The sequence below is a fragment of the Aethalodelphis obliquidens genome, unplaced genomic scaffold (genome assembly GCF_003676395.1).
Source record: "Aethalodelphis obliquidens isolate GAN/ISIS:26980383/991018 unplaced genomic scaffold, ASM367639v1 scaffold5, whole genome shotgun sequence".
NCBI lineage: Eukaryota > Metazoa > Chordata > Mammalia > Artiodactyla > Delphinidae > Aethalodelphis > Aethalodelphis obliquidens.
In genome coordinates this window covers 13,266,673-13,288,674 of record NW_020837949.1, presented here as the reverse complement: position 1 = coordinate 13,288,674, position 22,002 = coordinate 13,266,673, and the positions used below count along the sequence as shown (strand labels likewise).

The 22,002-nt window shown below is 44.1% G+C and overlaps 1 protein-coding gene across 2 annotated transcripts in view; it reads right to left on the bottom strand.

The window, feature by feature from the left end:
• DENND2A (DENN domain containing 2A) overlaps nucleotides 1-22,002 on the bottom strand; it is a 106,245-nt gene that overhangs the window by 39,668 nt on the left and 44,575 nt on the right. For both annotated transcript variants that reach the window (XM_027101725.1, XM_027101727.1), the window contains exons 4-8: nucleotides 20,895-21,022; nucleotides 19,139-19,260; nucleotides 7,676-7,876; nucleotides 1,591-1,684; nucleotides 1,074-1,124 (exon numbers count right to left, since the gene is read on the bottom strand). In XM_027101725.1, coding sequence (XP_026957526.1) covers nucleotides 1,074-1,124; nucleotides 1,591-1,684; nucleotides 7,676-7,876; nucleotides 19,139-19,260; nucleotides 20,895-21,022 — 596 coding nt within the window. The remainder of the gene's footprint in view (nucleotides 1-1,073; nucleotides 1,125-1,590; nucleotides 1,685-7,675; nucleotides 7,877-19,138; nucleotides 19,261-20,894; nucleotides 21,023-22,002) is intronic.

Sequence of the window (22,002 nt, the reverse complement as noted above, 5' to 3'; positions counted from 1 at the left end):
GGGAGGGAGGGAGAGAACGCCTGAAAATGACTCACCCCCAATGTGGAATTGCACAGAGCTGCAACACGTTGTGTAATTCCTAGCTCAAAGAACTTTTTCTAATCCTAAAAGAGTGTTCCCACATTTAACAAATTAGTACAAAGCTCCTTATTTGGGATTCTTGCCAGAGTTTTAGTTGGAGCAACACCCGCCGGGCCACCAGGCTAATCGGGGTGCAGGAGCCTGGAATGTGAGATCTGCTGTCTGGACTTAGGGCAGCGGCTTGAGTGACCCTTGGGTTCCTCTGTCAGATGGGGTGGGGACTCCTCCCTTCACTCACTTCCTTCATCTTTCAGTTTGGGGGATGTGACAAAATCCAGACCCCAGCGCTTTGGGAGCTTTGAAAACATTCCATGTGGCTCAACTGGCAGAGGCCTGACTAACTCAGGAACCCCATCTGCCTTCTCTCCTGCCACCATTCTGTGCAATGGAAGTGACTGGCTTCATTCCAGAGGTGGGAGCAGGTGGGTGCTGGAGGCAAATGAGGCAGGGCCACTGAGCAGATGGGTCCCCATCACCTCACTGAGCAGCCCTGGACTATGGCTTTCTTTGGCTTCCCCCCTAGGGTCTGAAAAGCTGTGGAAAACTCACTAAAGCCTAGATTGAGATCACGAAATTTAGATCCACAGGGACCAATAATTTCAGTGACTTCATTTGACAGATGAGGAACTAGAGGCCCTGGATCTCAAGTGATTTCTTCCAGATCACAGAGCCAGGAGTAGGGCAAGAGCCCCAGGTCTCTGGAGTCCAGGCCAGCACACTGTACCTTACACAGGTGTGACAAACACCTATGACATAACGGAAAGGCACAGGAACGGGGTGTCACTGCAGTGGTAGCCACCCTGGATCTCTAGAACTGAGCTGTAGGCTCAGGGACCGAACAGGCCCACTCTGGCCAGGCTCAGACTTTCACGACTTGCCCAACAAGCTCGTGCAAGGCCACTGTGTCCCGTCCCTCACACTGAACAGGAAGGGCTACCTTCGCAGCTTCCCAGTCACCTGCACGCGCCCTGCACAGCAACTGCTCTTCTCACCTTTCAGCTTCTCCTCGGTGTCACTGTCAGACTCACTGTTCTCATCTGTCACTAGACAAAAAAACATAACAACAAAAGGAAGAAAGTTGCAAGTGTGGGTTTTTCTAATGCAGGAAACTTTTTATATGTGGTAGCACAAATCCAAGACTTCTAGTTCAGAGGGGCTGTTTTCTTTTTGTCTATTTAAATGTAATGAACAAACTATGTCTTTGTCCAACTACATGTGTTTCCAAATTAATTTGGCTTTAGTTCAGATGGTACCTATATAAATACAGCAAAAGATACTGGCCCCTTTAATGTATCTTAAGCAAAGAAGGTTGCTCCCATGGTGAGGTCAGAGAATGCAGCCCTAGGCTGACCTGATAGATACACAGGGAGACAGGATGGTGGGGGACATTTCCAAAGCCCCCAACTTGTTCTCCTCCTTGCTGAGTCAACCCCAAACAACAGGAAGCCACTTGTAGGAAGATTCTGTTTTCAGACTCTTGGGGGAGAAGGGATGGTGGCAGGGCCCTACCTTTTCCTGAGTTGCTCTCCGTGGACTGGGACAGCCTCTTCACCCGTTTCTTTCCTCTCCGGGCCTCATAAATGGCATTGATTCGCAACACCAGCTGCCAGACACGGGGAGAAGAAAAGCCAGTGTGAGCAGTCTCCTCCCTGTGGCAGCTGGGATTCCTTCGCTGCCCATTCTCTTTTAGGAGGGTGGTGGGCCAGGGAAAGGGGGTGGGGGGAGACATTTCCCACTGGCCCGCCGGCGTCTTTCGGTCATTCCTCTGGGCCAGATAGAAGCATGACTGTCAAGAACACTGAAGGCCGCTGCCAGCCTCACTGATGTATGGGCGGGTGTCGTCTGAATATGCTAACGCAGCCAGCTGAGACACAGAGGGAGACGATTTCATTGGCTAAATGGTGTGATGGCTCCCCCCCCCCAGCCCCCTCACCCCCCGGTCCTGATAGTGAAACGTAACTGTGGTTTGGGAAGGAGCTTTTGCCCCCAAAACAAAACAAGGAAAGAAAGAGACAGAAAAAAAAATGTTCCCAGGCAGGGCCCCTTTCATAGGCACCATGCCAAAGAGTGTCTGAGCAGCAGGAAGGGACCAGGGACTGCGGTGGCTCTTGAGTCCGAGCTCAGGACTGCAGGGAGGAGTGCCATGTACCGGGCACACCGTCCTTCCTGCAGAGGACACACTGGCCGCAGACTTGCTGAGGCCTTTCATGACCTCTCTGGCGCTCAGAAGCCGAGCTGCTCAGCAGACACCTTAGTAAGCAGTACATCCTCCAGACTGACTATAGCAGAACTGTCCGGTGATTGAGGCTCTGGGTCACTTCCCCTCAGGCTTTACAGCACCACCTGCAACTTCCAAGAGAAGAAGCTTCCTGGACTTCCCTGGTGGCACATTGGTTAAGAATCCGCCTGCCAATGCAGGGGACACGGGTTCGAGCCCTGGTCTGGGAAGATCCCACATGCCGTGGAACAACTAAGCCCGTGTACCACAACTGCTGAGCCTGTGCTCTAGAGCCCACGAGCCAAAACTACTGAAGCCCGTGCGCCTAGAGCCCATACTCCACAACAAGAGAAGCCACCACAATGAGAAGCCCGCGCACCGCAATGAAGGGGAGGCCCCGCTCACTGCAACTAGAGAAAGCCTGCGCGCAGCAATGAAGACCCAAGGCAGCCAAAAATAAATGAAAAAAAAAAAAGAGTGTAAGCTTCCTGGGTTCCATCTGGTTGGGAGAAAGGGAAGTCTACCCATGCATAATTGACACAAACCAGTGACTTTAAAGGGGAGCTGTCTGTAAGCTGCTGCCTTGAAAGGTTGAAAATTCTTTCATACATTGGGAAGAACAGGAGGGGGTGTGCTATGGTAAACTGGGTGATGCGTACCCGTCAGGGACAGTTGCCAATACCCACCTCTGCCCCCTACTCCTCGATCCCCTCCCTAAAGTAGTTCACCAGCTCCTCTCTACAAGCACTGGCCCACCAGAGAGGAGGGTGGCTTATTCTCAAGGCCTCCTTGTGGCCAGCCTGGGTTCCGTCCCCCCAGCTCTGTGGACTCTCACTGACACTGCCCTGCTGTAGCCTCGGCCATCTGTGCCCTCTGGCTCCTGACGGGAAGCCCAGCCCTGGCCTTGCCAGCTCTCAGTGTGAACTCCTCTTCTCTAACCGTGAACCTGACCCAACTGAGGCCTCTGCCTTCACCCCCAAATCCCTGCCATGTGGCAGCTCTTTATATTTGCTCTCACGAACCAGCCACCTCCTTGACAGCTCACACCCCTGAATTGGCCTTCTTTTCTTTTCCCGCATGTTCTAACTAGTGGGATGTAACACTAACCCCATTTCCCATGCAAGAAGGCACCGTATCAACAGTATTATTCACAAGGACCAAGAAGTGAAAACAACCCAAATGTCAACTGATGGATGAATGGATAAACACAATGTAGCATGTACATACAAGGGAGTATTATTCAGCCTTAAAAAGGAAGGAGATTCTGACACATGCTTCAACGTGAATGAACCTTGAGGATTTCATGCTAAGTGAAATAAGTCACAAAAGGACAAATATTGTATGACACCACTTATACGAGGTACCCAGAGTAGTCAAATTCATAGAGACAGAAAGTAGCATGGTGGTGACCAGGGGCTGGGGGGAGGGGGGGAATGGGGAGTAAGTGTTTAATAGGTGCAGCGTTTCAGTTTGGGGAGATGAAAAAGTTCTGGAGACAGATGATGGTGACGGTTGCAGAACAATGTGAATGTACTTAATGCCGCTGAACTATACATTAAAAAATGGTTAAAACGGTAAGTTTTATGTTATGTATATTTTATCACGATTTTAAAAATACAGGTAGGGCTTTCCTGGTGGCACAGTGGTTGAGAGTCCGCCTGCCGATGCAGGGGACACAGGTTCGTGCCCCGGTCCGGGAAGATCCCACATGCCGCGGAGCGGCTGGGCCCGTGAGCCATGGCCGCTGAGCCTGCGCGTCCGGAGCCTGTGCTCCGCAACGGGAGAGGCCACAACAGTGAGAAGCCCGCATACCGCAAAAAAAAAAATACAGGTAAATAAACAAATGAGTTGCTAGGTCAAATTGTTTTTGGAGAGAAGGAAATTTTTAAACCTTTTCAAAATCTCCCCCCAAAGTATCCAAAAATTAACTAGAAAGAAGACATTTACAATATAGTTAATATCCTTCCATTTGTTTAAATAAAATGAACACTAGACTGTAAGCTCCATGCAGGCAGGAATTTTTGTCACTTTTATTTACTGCTGTCACAGTACCTGTATGGGATGGAGCAGGGCCTGGCACACAGTACGTACTCAATAAATATTTGTTAATTATTAATTTGTTGAATGAATACTGAGCATCTCCTATGTGCAAGGGATTTTGCTAGGAGCTGTGAGGGATAAAAGGACATATGGGACATGGCACACATTCTCAGGGAGTTTACAAGCTAACAGGAAGGACGAAGGTGCATTCGTAACTATAAGACAATTCATGAGTGCTATGTAAGTAGTATAAATAATATGACAGAGAAGGTTTTTCTCATTTTAAATCAGGTCATAGAGTAAGTGGAAGCCAAATATATACTTCAGTTAATAAATCTTTGTTCCTTTTTATTTAAAAAAAAATTTCCCCAGGGAGAAAAACTTAAACAGGCTTTCACATAATTGAACTTTAACAGGAGATAAGTTTTGTTGTTTTAAAAGTGTTCTGAAAAAAAACACAAAAGTGTTCTGTACTAGAAGTATTGGCCTTTTTAGAAACTTTTTTAAAGTTGAAAACAAACATTTTTAACTATAAGCTCATTTGGAAAAAAAAAAAAAAAAAAAAAGCTCATTTGGAAGACAGTCTGTTTCAGACAGAGAGTCATCTGGGACCTAATTCTGCCTATGATGGCTGCCTAAGAAACAAAGGATTCCACATAAACCTGCTACAGTGCCGAGGGGGAGTTCACTTCTCATTATAAAGGACAGCACGATGTTTCATGAAACCTGGGGACATCACACCACTGTGTAATTAACTGCTCCGTTTCAGCTGCCACGTTAATGAAGGTACAGGGTTGCTAGGAGAATATAGGGAAGGACTGTCTCTTTCTCTCTCCCCTCCTCCACTGGGACCTTCATTCCTCTTAGGGCTGAGGCGGGAGAGATCAAGGGAAGCATCCATACTTCCAGAAGGGACTCGTGTTACGCGTTACAGCAGAGGCAGCTGAAGGAACACCAACCAACCCATTAACTGATGAGTTGTGAGTAGACCATTAAGTCCTTCTTGCTAGATAAAAACACAAAAGCAAGGGTTTTGGATAGCAAACGCTTTAAGGTTCCAAAACCTGGAAGTCATGAATGTGCCTGAAAAAGAAACTTTGACTTCAAGTAAAGGATTCAAAGCATTTGGAAAGGACAAGCCTAGGTTAAGATTAAGTAGCAAGTGATAGAACTGAGGATTCATGAGACTTCTAATAGACTGTAATGAGTCATTTTTAAAGAAATATTTATTTGTTTATTTGGTCGTGCCGGGTCTTAGTTGCGGCAGGCGGGCTCCTTAGTTGTGTCATGCAAACTCTTAGTTGCAGCATGAATGTGTGATCTAGTTCCCTGACCAGGGAACCAACCCTGGGCCCCCTGCCTTGGGAGCACGGAGTCTCACCCACTGCGCCACCAGCGAAGTCCCTGTAATTAGTCATTTGTTTTCTTTTTAAACATTCCTTTGAAGAATTGTGTACTTCACCTTTATGACTAAAATTTTAATAAGATTTTGTTGTTGTTGTTGTTGCTGATTTTTCTCCAGATTTGATTACACCTGCCAAACCCTACTTGAGTAAGTGCTTGGGCACTACGTAAGTGGGGAAACTCACTTCAATTTCAGGCAATAAAGTAAGAGGGACAAACTGCTGCTTGCAAGTTAAACTCATATGAAGTGGCAGAAATAGTTCTACCTTTATCTCCACCTCTCTATTTTTATATAAAATATGCACACATATTCTCTTCCCCTCAATCTCAAAAAATCTTTTTTAAATATTAAAATACTATAAAGGGGGAAGTGATGGGTAAAAGCGCAGGGGTAGAAGACAGAGGGTAAATGCTAACTAAGAGATACAGAGTCAGACTTAGAGTTGTATCAAAACTCTTTTAAACTCAGCTGATTCATTTGACTGTTCCTGTTTAATTTGCTAAAATAACAGTGAGGCTGTATAGATGTTAACAGCCACTTGTAATTATTTCACTATTGCAGGTTTTTGACATTACAGATATGTGTGAGTCATGCCAGAACAAGAAGAGGAGAGTTAAGACAGTGACTGAAAGACAGCCAAAGGGAGACAGAAAGCGATTCCACCAGGGGCGAAGGAGACTGGGATCCATGTACTAGTGGGAGCTCATTCAGCCAGCATCCAATGATCAAGATGCAACCTGCACTGTGCCCCAGGTGGCACGAGGCAACCAGGAGAACAGGAAGGGGAACGAGGCCTGACTCCTGCCCTCCATCAACAACACAAAGCAAGACATCTTCTCCCCTGTTCCACCTGCAACCCCGCTGCTGGGCTGCAGGTGACAGGTCTTCTCTTGCCCACCTGAGCCTAACCGCCCTCACCCTTCAGAATGCACTTTTTTTTTGGGCTGCGCTGTGCAGCTTGGGGAATCTTAGTTCCTCGAACAGGGATCGAACCCGTGCCCCCTGCAGTGGAAGCGCGGAGTCTTAGCTGCTGGACCTCCAGGGAAGCCCCCAGAATGCCCTCTTGATTGCCCAGGTGACTTAATTTCACTTGAATAAGAATGTCGGGGGCAGGGGTGATATTATGGCTCAAAACACTGATTAACCAAACTGGGTCAGGAGGGACTGGCTTGTGAAAATGTCCCTGGACTTTCAGGTCAACGGGTCACTTTGAGAAATCTGATGAAATGTACAGACAACCCACCCCCTCTTCCTTTTATCCCCCCCAAGCTCATCCATACAGTTTTACATGATTTTGTGGGTTTCATGATCCCCTAAAGTCCATCCATGGACTCTGAAATGAAGAATTCCTGCTCTAAAAGTTCCTGAGGGAAGTTGGTACCAAAGTGGCCAATGAAGAATGACAAGCACTGCAGGGGTTGGACTGAGCAAAGGAAATGTAACAGCAACAGCGGCCACATGAGATGCACATCCAAGCCCTTGGGCACGTTTTGCCTTTGGGGCTGAAAAGAGCCAGAAAAGATGTATTTTTGACAAGTGCTCCCTCGGAGCGCAGGCTCCATGTGGTGCCACCTCTGCAGTGGGAGGTGACAGAGCCTGAGCCAGAGCACGAGGGATGGAGCTCTGCTTTTTGAGGCCATGAAGGAGGGAGATGCGGCCCTTTGAGGCTGGGTCCTGGAAGCACAGGTTGGTATCCTAAGAGTGATAAAGGTAGGGAGAGGGATGGCTAAGAGGAAGGCTACAGGACCACCACAATTACTCTGACAAAGGGCCAGATATCTCAGCCTGCTGGCTTCACCGTGTCTACCCGGCCTGTGGTGAAGCAGGAAGAAGGGCCCAGTGATTTGACCTCTGCCCAGACTCCTCTGCAGCCTTCCTTTGCAGGGAAGGGGGAGTGCACATCTGAACATGAAGCTTGTTGCAAGCCTTACCTTGGGTATCTTTCTCTTCTTCCTGCCGTTCTGTGGGTCTCCGAGGTTAAAGAAAGTGTCATCAGGGCTGCTGGGGGTGGAGGGAGGGCTGATTTTAGAAGGGGACCCAGTGCCATCCCGACTCAGCTTCCTAGTGTCCAGCAGTTTGAAGTTCCTCCTTTCTGAATTTTGCCGGAAAAAAGCAGGTTTGGACAAGGAATGCTGTGAGGGGAGAGGAAAAAAGAAGAGTAAATAAATACAAAGGGACTAAATGAGAGGTAACTGGTGGTGGCAGTGATGGAGACCAAGAAGATCAAGAAGGGAAGCTGGTCTATGTTCCCAAGGGTATGTTGAGTCTGCCTATGCTATTCTTAAGTGCTCAATAAACACTCATCATTCAATTATGGAAAATGAGCATGATAAAGGATGCAAGTCTAATCCAGTCTCTTTTTAGACAAGTGGGAACTCACCTGGCTCAATCCCTTACTTTACAAATGAGGCTTTCTGATACAATGTACCGGGAGTTACAAGACCTAAGCATAGCTTTGTCCCTGCCACTGGTAAGCTGAGTGCCTTCTATACAAGGAATTTCACTTCTCTGGGCCTCAGTGTCTTATTTCTAAAAATGAGCTGCTTTAAGGTCAAAAGGCAAATAAAAAACCAATTAAAAAAATTTGCGACTTATAGAACTCATTTTTCTAATACATACTACATATTAATGAGAAGAAGACTAACAACTCAGAAGAAAAACAGGCAAAAGATGAGAATTGAAAGTTTACAGGAAAGGAAATATAACAACTTTTATATATATAAAAGATTCTTAGCTTCACTCAATCAGAAAAAAAAAACATTAAAACTCCACTGAAGAAACATTAAAAAAATTTTTATTGGAGTATAGTTGATTTATACTGTTGTGTTAGCTTCTGCTGTGCAGCAAAGTGAATCAGTTATACATATACATATATCCACTCTTTTTTAGATTATTTTCCCATATAGGTCTCATTATACAGTACTGAGTAGAGGCCCCTGTGCTATACAGTAGGTCCTTATTAGTTATCTATTTTATATATACTAGTGTGTATACGTTAATCCCAGTCTCCCAATTTATCCCTAACCCCCAACCCCCCTGGTAACCATAAGATTGTTTTCTACATCTGTGACTCTATTTCTGTTTTGTAAATAAGTTCATTTGTACCTTTTTTTTTAGATTCCACATATAAGCAATATTATATTTGTCTTTCTCTGTCTGACTTACTTCACTCAGTATGACAATCTCTAGGTCCATCCATGTTGCTGCAAATGGCATTATTTCCTTCTTCTTTATGGCTAAGTAAAATTCCATTGTATATATGTACCACATCTTTTTAAAATTAATTAATTAATTTTTGGCTGCGTTGGGTCTTCGTTGCAGTGCGCAGTCTTCTCATTGTGGTGGCTTCTCTTGTTGCAGAGCATGGGCTCTAGACGCGCAGGCTTTAGTAGTTGTGGCACGCAGGCTCAGTAGTTGTGGCGCACGGGCTTAGTTGCTCCGCGGCATGTGGGATCTTCCTGGACCAGGGCTCGAACCCGTGTCCCTGCATTGGCAGGCGGATTCTTAACCACTGAGGCACCAGGGAAGTCCCCCACATCTTTATCCATTCCTCTGTCGATGGGCATGTAAGTTGCTTCCATGTCTTGGCTATTATAAAGAGTGCTGCAGTGAACACTGGGGGTGCATGTATCTTTTTAAATTATGGTTTTCTCCAGGTATATTCCCGGGAGTAGGATAGCTGGATCATAAGACAGCTCTATTTTTAGTCTTTTAAGGAACATCTATACTGTTCTCCATAGTGGCTGTACCAATTTACATTCCCACAAACAGTGTAGGAGGGTTCCCTTTTCTCCATACCTCTCCAGCATTTACTGTTTGTAGATTTTAAAATATTTATTTATTTATTTATGGCTGTATTGGGTCATCGTTGCTGTGCACGGGCTTTCTCTTGTTGTGGAGAGTGAGGGCTACTCTTCGTTGCAGTGCGCGGGCTTCGCGTTGCGGTGGCTTCTCTTGTTGCGGAGCACGGGCTCTAGGCGTGTGGGCTTCAGTAGTTGTGGTGCATGTGCTCAGTAGTTGTGGCTCACAAGCTCTAGGGCGCAGGCTCAGTAGTTGTGGTGCATGGGCTTAGTTGATCCGCGGCATGTGGGATCTTCCCGAACCAGGGATCGAACCCGTGTCCCCAGCATTGGCAGGCGGATTCCTAACCACTGCGCCACCAGGGAAGTGTCTGTAGTTTTTTGATGATGGACATTCTGACTGATGTGAGGTGATACCTCATTCTAGTTTTGATTTGCATTTCTCTAATAATTAGTGATGTTGAGCATCTTTTCATGTACTGAAGAAACATTTTTCACTCAAAGATGAGCAAAGATTAAAAAATTTGATAACTCACTGTATTGATGAAAGTGAGGGAATAAAATCATTTTCACACTTTCATACACTGTTGGTGGGAATGGAAATTAGTACACCTCTACGGAGGGCAATCTAGCAGTGTCAACAATAGTACAAATACCTATATGCTTTGACCCGGTAATTCCACCTGTAGGAATTTGTCCTACTGATATGTTCATACTTATGCAAAGTTATATTGTACAAGGAAAGTCATATTATGCAAAGTATACCGTACACTGTGCCATGGTTTGTAAACACAAAATACTGGAAACAACCTACAGGTTCATCGATGGAAGCTGGTCAAATTATGGTACATCCATAAAGTAGAATACAATGCAGGTATAAAAAAACTTAATGGACTGGTATGGAAGGTTCTCTCATTTATATATTGTTAAGCATAAAAGGTAAGGTGTAGAATAGCTGGTATAGTATGCTGGTGTGTGTGTGTTGGGGAGCTATTCTGCTGGTATAGGCATAGGACAGTTCTGGAAGGATACACAAAAAACTAACAGTGGTTGCTCTGGGGAGAGAGATAGGGGTGAGATAAAGACTTTTCATTGATACTTTTCATACTAAAATTTTGAATGATATGAATGTAATAACTACTCAATAAAATAAGGAAAATTAATAAAGATTTTAAACAACTTTGACCACATGTTCTCTAAAGGTACTTCCAGATGCATGTTTTATGATACCATAATTATAGCTGCAATGTCTCTTTTTAAAAATTACCTAATGAATTAGATGAGATAAAGGTATCAAGCAGAGTACCTGATACACAATAGGCATTCAGTGTAAGTTTTTCTTTAAGACATTGACATTTTTTCATACTTTAATGTTCTAACTGCATTTTTATTATATTGTTTATGTTCTTTTCCTGTTTATTCTTTGGGATCCTAGTGTTTTTATTATTATTTTGGATGAGCTCCCTATATAGAATAGATGAACTATTTGTCAGTTTTGCTGCAAGTGTGTTTTTCCCGTGTGATTTGTTTGTATTTTTATTTTGGTTATGTGGAATTTTTCACATAGTTTTTTTTTTTTTTTTTTTTTGGCCTCACTGCTTGCAGGATCTTAGTTCTGCGACCAGCGATCAAACCCAGGCCCACAGCACTGAAAGGTTGGAGTCCTACCCACTAGACTACCAGAGAATTCCCCACATAGCATTTCCATGTATGAAAATCTGATCATCTTTTCCTTTGTGATTAATTTACGCTCTTCTTTCTTTCCCTAGAAAAATAATACCTTCTTAAACGTTTAATATATATTTAATTCCATTTTCTTTTGGATGTTCTTAGTTTATTTTGAATATATTTTATTCATTAGTCCATTTGTAATTTATTTTATTGTATGTTAGTCTAAACTGATTTTTTCCTTCAAGCTAACTTATCCCTATTCTATTTAATAAATAAGCCTTTCTTTCTCTATCAATTTATAAGACCACATTTATCATATCTTAAACTCTCATAGAATAGTTTTATTTTGTTCCTTTGGTTTCTCCATTCTTACTTAGTTCCAAACAGTATGTATCAATAACTCCAGAACCTTTTTTTTTTTTTTTTTTTTTTTTTTTTTGCGGTATGCGGGCCTCTCACTGTTGTGGCCTCTCCCATTGCGGAGCACAGGCTCCGGACGTGCAGCCTCAGCAGCCATGGCTCACGGGCCCAGCCACTCCGCGGCATGTGGGATCCTCCAGGACCGGGGCACGAACCCGTGTCCCCTGCATCGGCAGGCGGACTCTCAACCACTGCGCCACCAGGGAAGCCCTCCAGAACCTTTTTAAAGATTTCCAGGAATAAAGACTCCCAGCCTTCCCAGGTGGCCTCCTCCTGTGTCATCATGGGTCTATAGGGAGCAATCAATTGCATAGCACCGCAAGCCCTGAGTAGAAGAGGCTGGCCTGACTTGCTCTCTATGGGCTTCTTAATAATTAAAGCAGCACAGAAAGAGGAATAATGACAAGCCTTCTTCAAGACCAAACTCCATCTGCAATGAAATCCAAGGAAATGGCCCCAGTTTTCACTGCATTGGAATCTCATACCAAATTGTTGGCAAAAAGCAGGTATCTGTTTTTATTAGAGATTTAGATTGCGATAGAGTTTGTTCAAAGAAGTTTTGACCTATGAAAAGGGCTGAGAATAAAGAAAACGGAAAGGAAGGAAAACACGGCACATGACTTTCTAAAGGGTGCGAAGAGACCTGGTGGAGGCTGTGTAGGGGTTGCATCTTCCAGGGGTCATGCTGCTGGAGAGGAGGCCTGGTGTGTCCCAGAGCACCCAAAGGAAGCCACCAAATGTCCAGGGAGTTTTCATGAGGGGGTGGAATTTCATTGGCTGCTTCTTTTTTTTTTTTTAATATTTATTTATTTATTTTTGGCTGCATTGGATCTTCGCTGCTGCACACGAGCTTTCACTAGTTGCGGCGAGGGGGGGCTACTCTTCGTTGTGGTGCGCGGGCTCCTCATTGCAGTGGCTTCTCTTGTTGCGGAGCACGGGCTCTAGGCGCACAGGCTTCAGTAGTTGTGGCACGTGGGTTCAGTAGTTGTGGCATATGGCCTCTAGAGCACAGGCTCAGTAGTTGTGGTGCATGGGCTTAGTTGCTCCGTGGCATGTGGGATCTTCCTGGACCAGGGCCCAAACCCGTGTCCCCTGCATTGGCAGGCGGATTCTCGACCACTGCGCCACCAGGGAAGCCCTCATTAGCTTCTTAACTGATAAAAAGGCTTAGTGGGCTGTCGGGGAGAGCATTATCATGTATAACAAGCACAATCTGAGAACAGGAATAGAGTCAAGAGCAAATAAAACCAAGAGTATCTTTGGGGTTTACAGCCAGTGCAGTGAAACAGATGGAAAGATGGTCAACAATGAAGACAGAATTGCCTGTAGAAAGCCTTTGAAAGTGAGGATATGAAGCCAGCAGGAATCAGCAAGCTTTTTCTAAAAGGCCAGACAGTAAATATATTAGGCTTTGTGGCCTATACTGTCTCTGTCACAACTACTCAACGCTACCACTGTAGTGCAAAAACAGCCATAGACAATATGTAAACAAATGAGCTTGGTTGTGTTCCAGTAAAACTTTATTCACAAAATCAGGCAACCATCAGCAGTTTGCCAAACTTGAACTATAGTATAAAAGGAAAGTCACTACAGGACCCTAGGAATGATTGTGTCAGACTATGGTCCAGAGAAGATCCCAGCTTTTGATCAGAGCACCTCAGACCGACAAGCCCTGATGATAACACACCCGTCCTATGGTGTCTCTATGGAGTAATCTCTATGGAGGAGCCTAGCTCTGCTGCAGCAGAGTCTCCCTAACCTTAGAAATATTTGATTTGCAATAGACTCAACCAAAGATCTGTAGTGTCCAAAAGGGAAAAGCAGACAAGAACCCTCTGTTGAAACCTCTTATTTCAGGAGACAGTATGATGGGCCCTGGCCAGGGAGCATCCACTGGGAGGAGGGGGCGACAAGGAAGCTACGTGCCTTGTGCCTCGAAGAGGGAGCTGACCTGGACTCAGCCAGAGTTCATTCACCCTTCTTGTCTGTGAATGGTGGCTAATGGCTTAACTCCTTCCAGTCCTCGAATGTCCCTGTCCTACTACCTCAGGAGACTGACCGCAGGAGACTGAAAGGGTCCTTGATATAAAATATCCCATCTCCTCTTTTACCTATCTCAACCTGACTCCTACTCTCTTCTACAGAGGCCTCCCCCAGGAAGTAGTCAGATGCCATTCACACACACGTACACATATTCACATGAATACATAGAAGCTCCCTTAACTATACATACATAGAGATACACAGGAAAGCATACACACACGTTCCAACAATTGGGACATTACGCTAATGTAAAGTAATGGCATTACATTAAATGACGGCATACCATGCAGGCAATACAAGTTGTTTTTAAAAATAAAGTAATGACATGGGGAAACACTCATGATAAATGTAAAAGAGCGGCAAAAATGTATATACAACATCATCCCAAATCTTTTTTTCATGTACACACACACACACACACACACACACACACACACACACACACAGTGTGACATGGTCTGGAAGGAAGTAAACCAAAGTGTTAACAGTGGTTTTCTCTGGGTGTTGGGATTACATGCAATTTATAAAAATACTTTAAACACACACACACACACACACACACACACACACACATAATAACAATCTATTATAGAAAAAAATATAGGTGAGTACAAAGAAAAAATAAAAATTCCCAATTACAGATGAGTTTTTTTAAGATTACACATTTTGGTATTTAAAAAGAATTTTATAATGAGAATGTTCTGCTTTTAGAAAATGAGGTTATTTTATAAAGAACACATATTGAGGGACTTCTCTGGTGGTGCAGTGGATAAGAGTCCACACTCCCAATGCAGGGGGCCTGGGTTTGATCCCTGGTCAGGAAACTAGATCCCACATGCATGCTGCAACTAAGAGTTCACATGCCGCAACTAAGGAGCTGGCGAGCTGCAACTAAGGAGCCCAGGAGCCACAACTAAGGAGCCCACGTGTTGCAACTAAGACCTGGTGCAACCAAATTAAAAAAAAAACACACATATTGAAAAGCATAATTCTTTTTCTTTAAATTAAAAAAATTTTTTTAACTTATTTACTTATTCATTTGGCCGCTCCGGGTCTCAGTTGTAGTATATGGGCTCTTAGTTGCAGTATGTGGGATCTAGTTCCCTGACCAGGGATCGAACCCGTACCCCCTGCATTCAGAGTGCAGACTCTTAGCCACTGGACCACCAGGGAAGTCCCTGAAAAGCATAATTCTATCTATTTAGTAAACACACATAAATAGTAGTTATGTTGCAGGCACTAATCTAAGTGGTTTACAATAATTAATTTGATTAATCTTCATAAGATCCCCTAAGAGGAGTGTACAATTATCATTCCGTATTTTTACCAATGACATACAGATGTATAGAGATAAGATTATTTGCCCAAAGTCACAGAACTAGCAAGTGGTCTAGGTAAGTTTTGAATGGAGGCAGTCAGGCTCCAGAACCTGCACACCTGACCAGATACGGTCTCTACGTAGCCGCAGCTAAGTAACAGATGATTTGTTGGTGGCAGATGGTGTGGGTAAGCTACCCAGGCAACCAGAGAATGCCAGTTAGTGACTTTTCCCACTTAGGTGTCAATACATAAGAAAGAGTATCTCATATTAGCCTAGATTTCCTTTATTACAAAAAACAGTTCCTACCATATTCACTGTGCTATTCTACGTGTGGGAATGGTGGGTGACACATAGTAAGAAAAGAAAACGGCCCCTTCTCAGGAGCTTACATTGTGTGTTTGTAAGTGTCAGCATCTGCCCCCAGCTGCACGTCTCTCCTTGTTGAGGAAAATCTGTCCAGTTGACCCTTACTTCTCTACTGGGACTAGGCACAATCTAATTAAATAAAAATCCTCAAATATGTTTTAGGACTTTTCTGTGGCTGGTAGAGGAGGTTGTCACGGAAAGACTGCTTCAGTAAGTTCCCAGTCCCAGATGCAGCCCAGATGTGGCAGATGCTCCATGAATATTGATGAGCTAAATGGAGGAGGTGGAGAAGTCTGCAGCTGTCCCCCAGAACGGGGACACAAACCAGACACCCAGATGTAGGAAGGCAGAGAACTGAGCATGACACAGAGTCTTGCTAATGACTTGCAAAGGCCCAAAATGCCTGCAAGTATCTGTGGCAATCAGACATGTGCATTGGGCAACTGGATTCTCTTTCTGCAGGATAGCTGCCTCTGGACTTCAAGTTCTCATTGACATGATTACCTACTGTGCTTTACTGTTTTGGGGACAGGGGACCTAGGTTTTCTCTAGCCTGGCAGGAAGGGGAAGAAAAGGGCTGCTAAGCCTTTATTTTCTGGTACGAGGGAGGAGCACCCAGTTCTGCAGGCAGAGCTGCTTTGGGCAGATGTTTTCCATTGTTCCTAAGAGGCCATGCAGTTCACTCCCTGCATGAAGTGGGGTAGAACTGAGTAAGACACGAGGGGGGCAGACTGGGTATGATAGCCTTCTTTTTCTTTTTTCAAATTTTTATTGGAGTATAGTTGATTTACACTGTTGTGTTAAGTTTCTGCTGTACAGTAAAGTGAATCAGTTATACAATTACACATATCCACTCTTTTTTAGATTCTTTTCCCGTATAGGTCATTACAAAGTACTGAGTAGAATTCCCTGTGCTATATACAGTAGGTCCTTATTAGTTATCTATTTTATATATGCTAGTGTATATATGTCAATCCTAACCTCCCAATTTATCCCTACCCCCCCACCTTTCCCCCTGGTAACCATAAAATTATTTTCTACATCTGTGACTCTATTTGTTTTGTAAATAAGTTCATTTGTTCCATTTTTTTTAGATTCCACATAAAAGTGATATCATATGATATTTGTCTTTCTCTGACTTATTTCCCTCAGTACGACAATCTCTAGGTGCATCCATGTTGCTGCAAATGGCATTATTTTGTTCTTTTTTATGGCTGAGTAATATTCCATTGTATATATGTGCCACATCTTCTTTATCCATTCTTCTGTCGATGGACATTTAGGTTGCTTCCATGTCCTGGCTATCGTAAATAGTGCTGCCATGCATAGTGGGGTGCATGCATCTTTTCAAATTATGGTTTTCTCCAGGTATATTCCCAGGAGTGGGGTTGCTGGATCATATGATAGCTCTATTTTTAGTTTTTTAAGGAACCACCGTACTGTTTTCCACAATGGTTGTAACAATTTACATTCCCACCAACAGTGTATAGGAGGGTTCCCTTTTCTCCATACCCTCTTCAGCATTTGTTGTTTATAGACATTTCACCAAAGAAGACCTACAGATGGCCAAGCGGCACATGAAAAGATGCTCAACATCACTAATTATTAGAGAAATGCAAATCAAAACTACAATGAGGTATCACCTCATGCCAGTCAGAATGGACATCATCGAAAAGTCTACAGACAGCCTTCTTCTTCTAAGCCAGACTTATCCACTGTGGGAAATGAAGGATTCCCCAAATGTTGAAGACATCCACATTCCAATGAAAATATAAACAACACATTTCAAAGGCAAGTAGAAACTATTTGCTAATTATTGGTTGTCATGGATTATTCATGATGACACTCTTTTCCATAGGAGGAGAAAGCAGCAGTTAATTGGTTTTGGCAAGTATTGCAGCAATCGACTTGGGTGGGTAAGATCCACCCTTCATGAAAGGTTCTACCTTCCACCCTCTTGAAGAAGATTCCCTTTGAGACTATCATGTCTCATGTGTATACACCCCGCACGCCAGCAAATCCTGACCTCGAGTGGAGCCCAGAGAGGAAGATGGCTTCTTTTCTTAGGCTGGAAACAGATCCTTTCAATAGGATTTAAACGGACACTTGCAGCCTGGATTTGGTCTTCCTTTATTTAATTTCTTCAACAACTAAACCATTGTATAACAACTACTTATGGAAGACACAAAGAAACCAAATATATACTTCCTGACCTTGAAGAATTTACAATCTAGTTGGGGAGATGTTTTAAAGATATTTTACGTGACCTAAATCAGAATTCAAATCATCAAAGTAAGAGATATCATAAGACAGTATATAGTTTGGTGTGAAATGAATGCTTAGCCCACTGAGTGTTGCAGGCAAGTACAGGGGGAACAAGTCCCAGGGACTGGGATGACCTGGAACCTTCCTGAAGGAGGCATGATTGAACTGGGCCTTAAAGGATGGGAAGGGAGAGGTCCAGGCAAGAGCCAAGGGCAGAGGTAGAAATGACCTAGCACAGGGGTGGGCAAATTACGGCCTACGGGCCACATCTGGCCCACCACCTGTTTTTGTACAGGCCATGAACCAAGAATATTTTCACTTTTAAATGGCTAAAAAATATATATATATATTTCATGACATATGAAAATTATATAAAATCTAACTTCAGTGTCCATAAATAAAACACAGCTTCACTTACTGGTTTGCATATAGTCTGCGGCTGCTCTGCACCGCGATGGCAGCGCTGAGTAGTTACAACAGAGATCATATATCATCATATATAACCAGATCTCTGGTTCTTTAGAGAAAAAGTTTGCTGATCCTGGGGCTACAATATCAGAGGGGCAGTTAGTAGGCTTTGGCTGGAGAGAAGATTTTGTACATAGAAACTGCGGGAAATGGTAACCAGGGATCAATTATGAAGGAAGTTTAATGCTATGCTAAAGAATATGAATTCATACTAATCTGTTCTCTGTTCCTACAATTTTGTCCTTTCAAAAATATTATATAAACGGAATCATGTAGCATGTAACTCTATGGGAGTGGCTTTTTTCACTTGCCATCATTCTCTGGAGATTTATCCAGGTTGCTGTATACATCAATAGCTTATTCCTTTTTATTGATGAACAGTATTCCATCATATGAATGTACTATACTATATGTAACTGTTCACCCACTGAAGGATATTGGGGTTGTTTCCAGTTGGGACCATTATAAATAAAACTACATACGCAAAAAAAAAAAAGAAAGAATATGAACTCAGTTCTGTAGGCAATGTGTTGAAGTTATCATGTATGTGAATATCGTAATATTATCTGTATGCACATAGTACAAAACTGCAAAAGGTTCAAAAAGATATTCTGTGAAAATGTCAGTCTTCTTTCCTGACCTCCAGATACTCAGACACTCAGACAACTCCACAGAGGTACCCACTTACTCATTCTTAGGGACCCTTACAGAGATATTCTTGTACATTCACAAACATATATGAGTTTGTTTTATGTCAGGACATTCTTCTTTATAGCTGTATAACATGGATGTACTATCTTATTTACTCAACTGGGGAGAATTCTGACCTAGAAGCTAAAATGACACTTTAGAAAGCCTTGTTGAGCAGAGGGGTTCCAAGAGAACTAGAGGCAGGAAGAGGAGGTAGGCTGCCGATGTGTAAATCCAGGAGCCTGGCAGTGAGGGTGGCCTGGCATTCCAGTGTGACCCAGAACTCCAGCCTGCTCAAGGCCGTGGTGCTGGGGACCCCTCTCCCCCACTGCTCCTCTGGGGGCTCATACCTTGGTGGGTGTGTCAGGGATGGAAGAGGTGGGAGAACCTGGAAAATTCAAGACACACTTCTTCCCGAGGCATCGACCATGTAACTCAACGTCCTCATAAGGATTTTCCTTCATTGGTGGATCTGCAGTCAAAGGCAACGGATTAGAAACTGGGAACACTAAGGAAGTTCTCCTTATCAGATCACGACCCAACACCTTATCAGGTCTCTCCTTGTGGGGATATCTGTTGTCTTGCTATCCATTTAACCTTCCTCTTGGTAACAGACCTTGGTTTTCACTGGGATAACTCCCTGACTCCCCATTCTTAGAAATGTGAGATTAACTCCACTCCCAGTTTCAGGGTTTAAGCCAATCTGAGTATCCCGAATCCCTGCCTCAGTGACCAGCTCTGGGAAGGGCTCACATTCCAAGCCTAAGCCAATTGCTGCATGGCATTCCTGGGCTCTGAAGGTGAACAAGGGACCTAAATCAGTCTCATCAGAGTGAACCTCAGGATGTTTGCTGGGACTTGCAGGACACAGGCTTTCCTTTCTCGCTGCAAGGCACAGATTCTGGGGAGCCAACGGCAGCCATCATGGGGATCGTGGGAAACCTGCTGAGAATGGAGCTAACATGAGAGATAAGAAATGAGGAAGAAAAAGCCAGTTCTGGTCACATGAGCCAACAAACTCCCCTTGTTGTTTCAGTTGGGTTTTCTGTTCCTTGTAACTGAAAGCTTCTCTGTCAGGTACACACTGCTAAGAGAAGTCTAGATCTCATACCCACTTTGGATTTGGGAAGCCTACTGCTTTGGCAGGAACCCATCTCTGGCAGCTTGGACACAGCAATTCAAATAGCTCGGCTTAGTGTACGCCCTTCCTTAAGTCTCATGTTTCCTCCTACCATGGAGTTTCTTCTAGTGTTGATGACTGTATGCATGTAAGTACATGTATATATGCCTGCTCTGCCCCTTGCATAGGGACACAGAAGGGTTTCTTCCTCAGCTCATTTCTCCCCCACTGCCGCCCTCAACATATGCAGACACGGTCTGGGTTTACACCTTACTGAAACTGTGATCCTCCCTGGAGATTATTTAACTCACCAAACCTAAATGCACAAAAGCTCTGTGAATCTGAGCCCCATTTTGGAATCACAGAATTCTTTAGAGCAAGGCCAAAGTTACTTTTTAAATAGAAGACATGCATTTCAGTCTGAATTGTGATGCCGTTACTGCCACATTCCTACAGTTTTGGAAAGAGTACGGTGGTCTTTGGTTTTCTTTCATTCAGTAATCCCTACAATTCACTGAGAGTCTGTTATAAACCAGGTATTTTACATACCATTTTCTTCAGCCCTCAGACAACCCTGTAAAGTAGCTGTCATCCTCCCTAGTACAGAGATGAGAGAATTGAAGTTCAGAGATGTTAAGTCACCAGCTTAATGTCACACAGCTCACAAGTAGCAGAGCCAAGATTCAGTCATGGATATTGAGGCTCCAGGTCTCCTGTGCTTCCCGCTGTATCACGCTGCCTCCTTGGCCGTTCATCGCCAGCCCTTCCTCCCCACTCCAGCCCGTTTTTCTCTCATGTATTTCACCATGGGTCACTCTTCCACCCACCTACCTGATCTCTCATTCATTTGAGTACATGTTTGTCTTTGAGTGTGACTGTGTGTGTGTGTGTGTGTTTGTGTGTGTGTGTGTATTTCAAGCAGCCAGCCCCATTTCCTCCCTCTTCCTTCTCATAGACAGACTCACTCAAACATTTTGGCCTCTTACCTAGAATGTCCTCATAGACGTTCTCCTCCGATAAAGTGCGTGTGAGCCCCAGCTTAGTCTGTGCGTACCAGTCCACCCTGCTGTTCTCAGAGGAAGACTGCAGTAAGTCTTCAAACTCATAGGACTTTCTGGGTTGTACAAGGTGGGAAGAAAAAAAACCGAGAACTCAAATCAAATTAGGCTGGTTCAGAGAATACATGCCAAAATGTATTTTTTTCTTGCAAAGCTTTCCAATACTGAAATCAACTCTGTCCTTTATAAGAAAGTGTGAAAATCCTCAAATACGAGATGTGGTTTTTACTTGTGAGAATGTTTATGCTATTATGCCAGCTAAAGATAGTAAAGTATACATATAAAATACAATCCCAACTTTGTAAGCAAACATGTACATAGAAGATAAAAAGAAGAGAAGTGAAACATAGAGCTGCTATCTCAGGACTGAGGGACGACTGGTGTCTTCTCTTCACTTTTACTTTTCTGGATTTTTCAAATGTTCTAGTGTTTACAGAGCACACATTAATAAACACAAAGGAGTAGTAATGGCCAATTCAGAGCAGACAAGAAGCCTGAGCACCTCCCCCTTCTCTCACCCAAGTGGTTATCAGAAACCCAAGGGCCAGTTGAGGCACCCCACACCACCCTGAGATCTGTGCAAATGTGCCCGGGGCTCTGTCTGGGGCCTGGCTCACCGCCACCCTCCCCCCCATCTTACATCCACACAGGCTGTCCCTGTTCTGCTGGTATTGACTCTACTGTGAAATCTAGCCCCTTCTCCAGCTCACACACACACACACACACACACACACACACACACGGCCAGTCACCTTGAGTTTCTATGATCTTTTGTAACTCTATGGAACACTTGGGAGATCATGAGGTGGGTCATATTATGAAACATACAAAACATCACCCATCTCACAGGTTCACTCCACCTCCCCCCTTTTTCTTCTCTCTCTATCCTTCTCCAAAGTAACCCACAACTTCTCCCTGTTGGAGCAGAACAGTCCTGCCCACTCAGGCTCCAGAGGCTCACCTTCTTCTGGCCCCAAGCAGATTTATCAGGAATTTCTGCTGAACACACCTGGGCCTTCTGTGAATGGAATTTAGG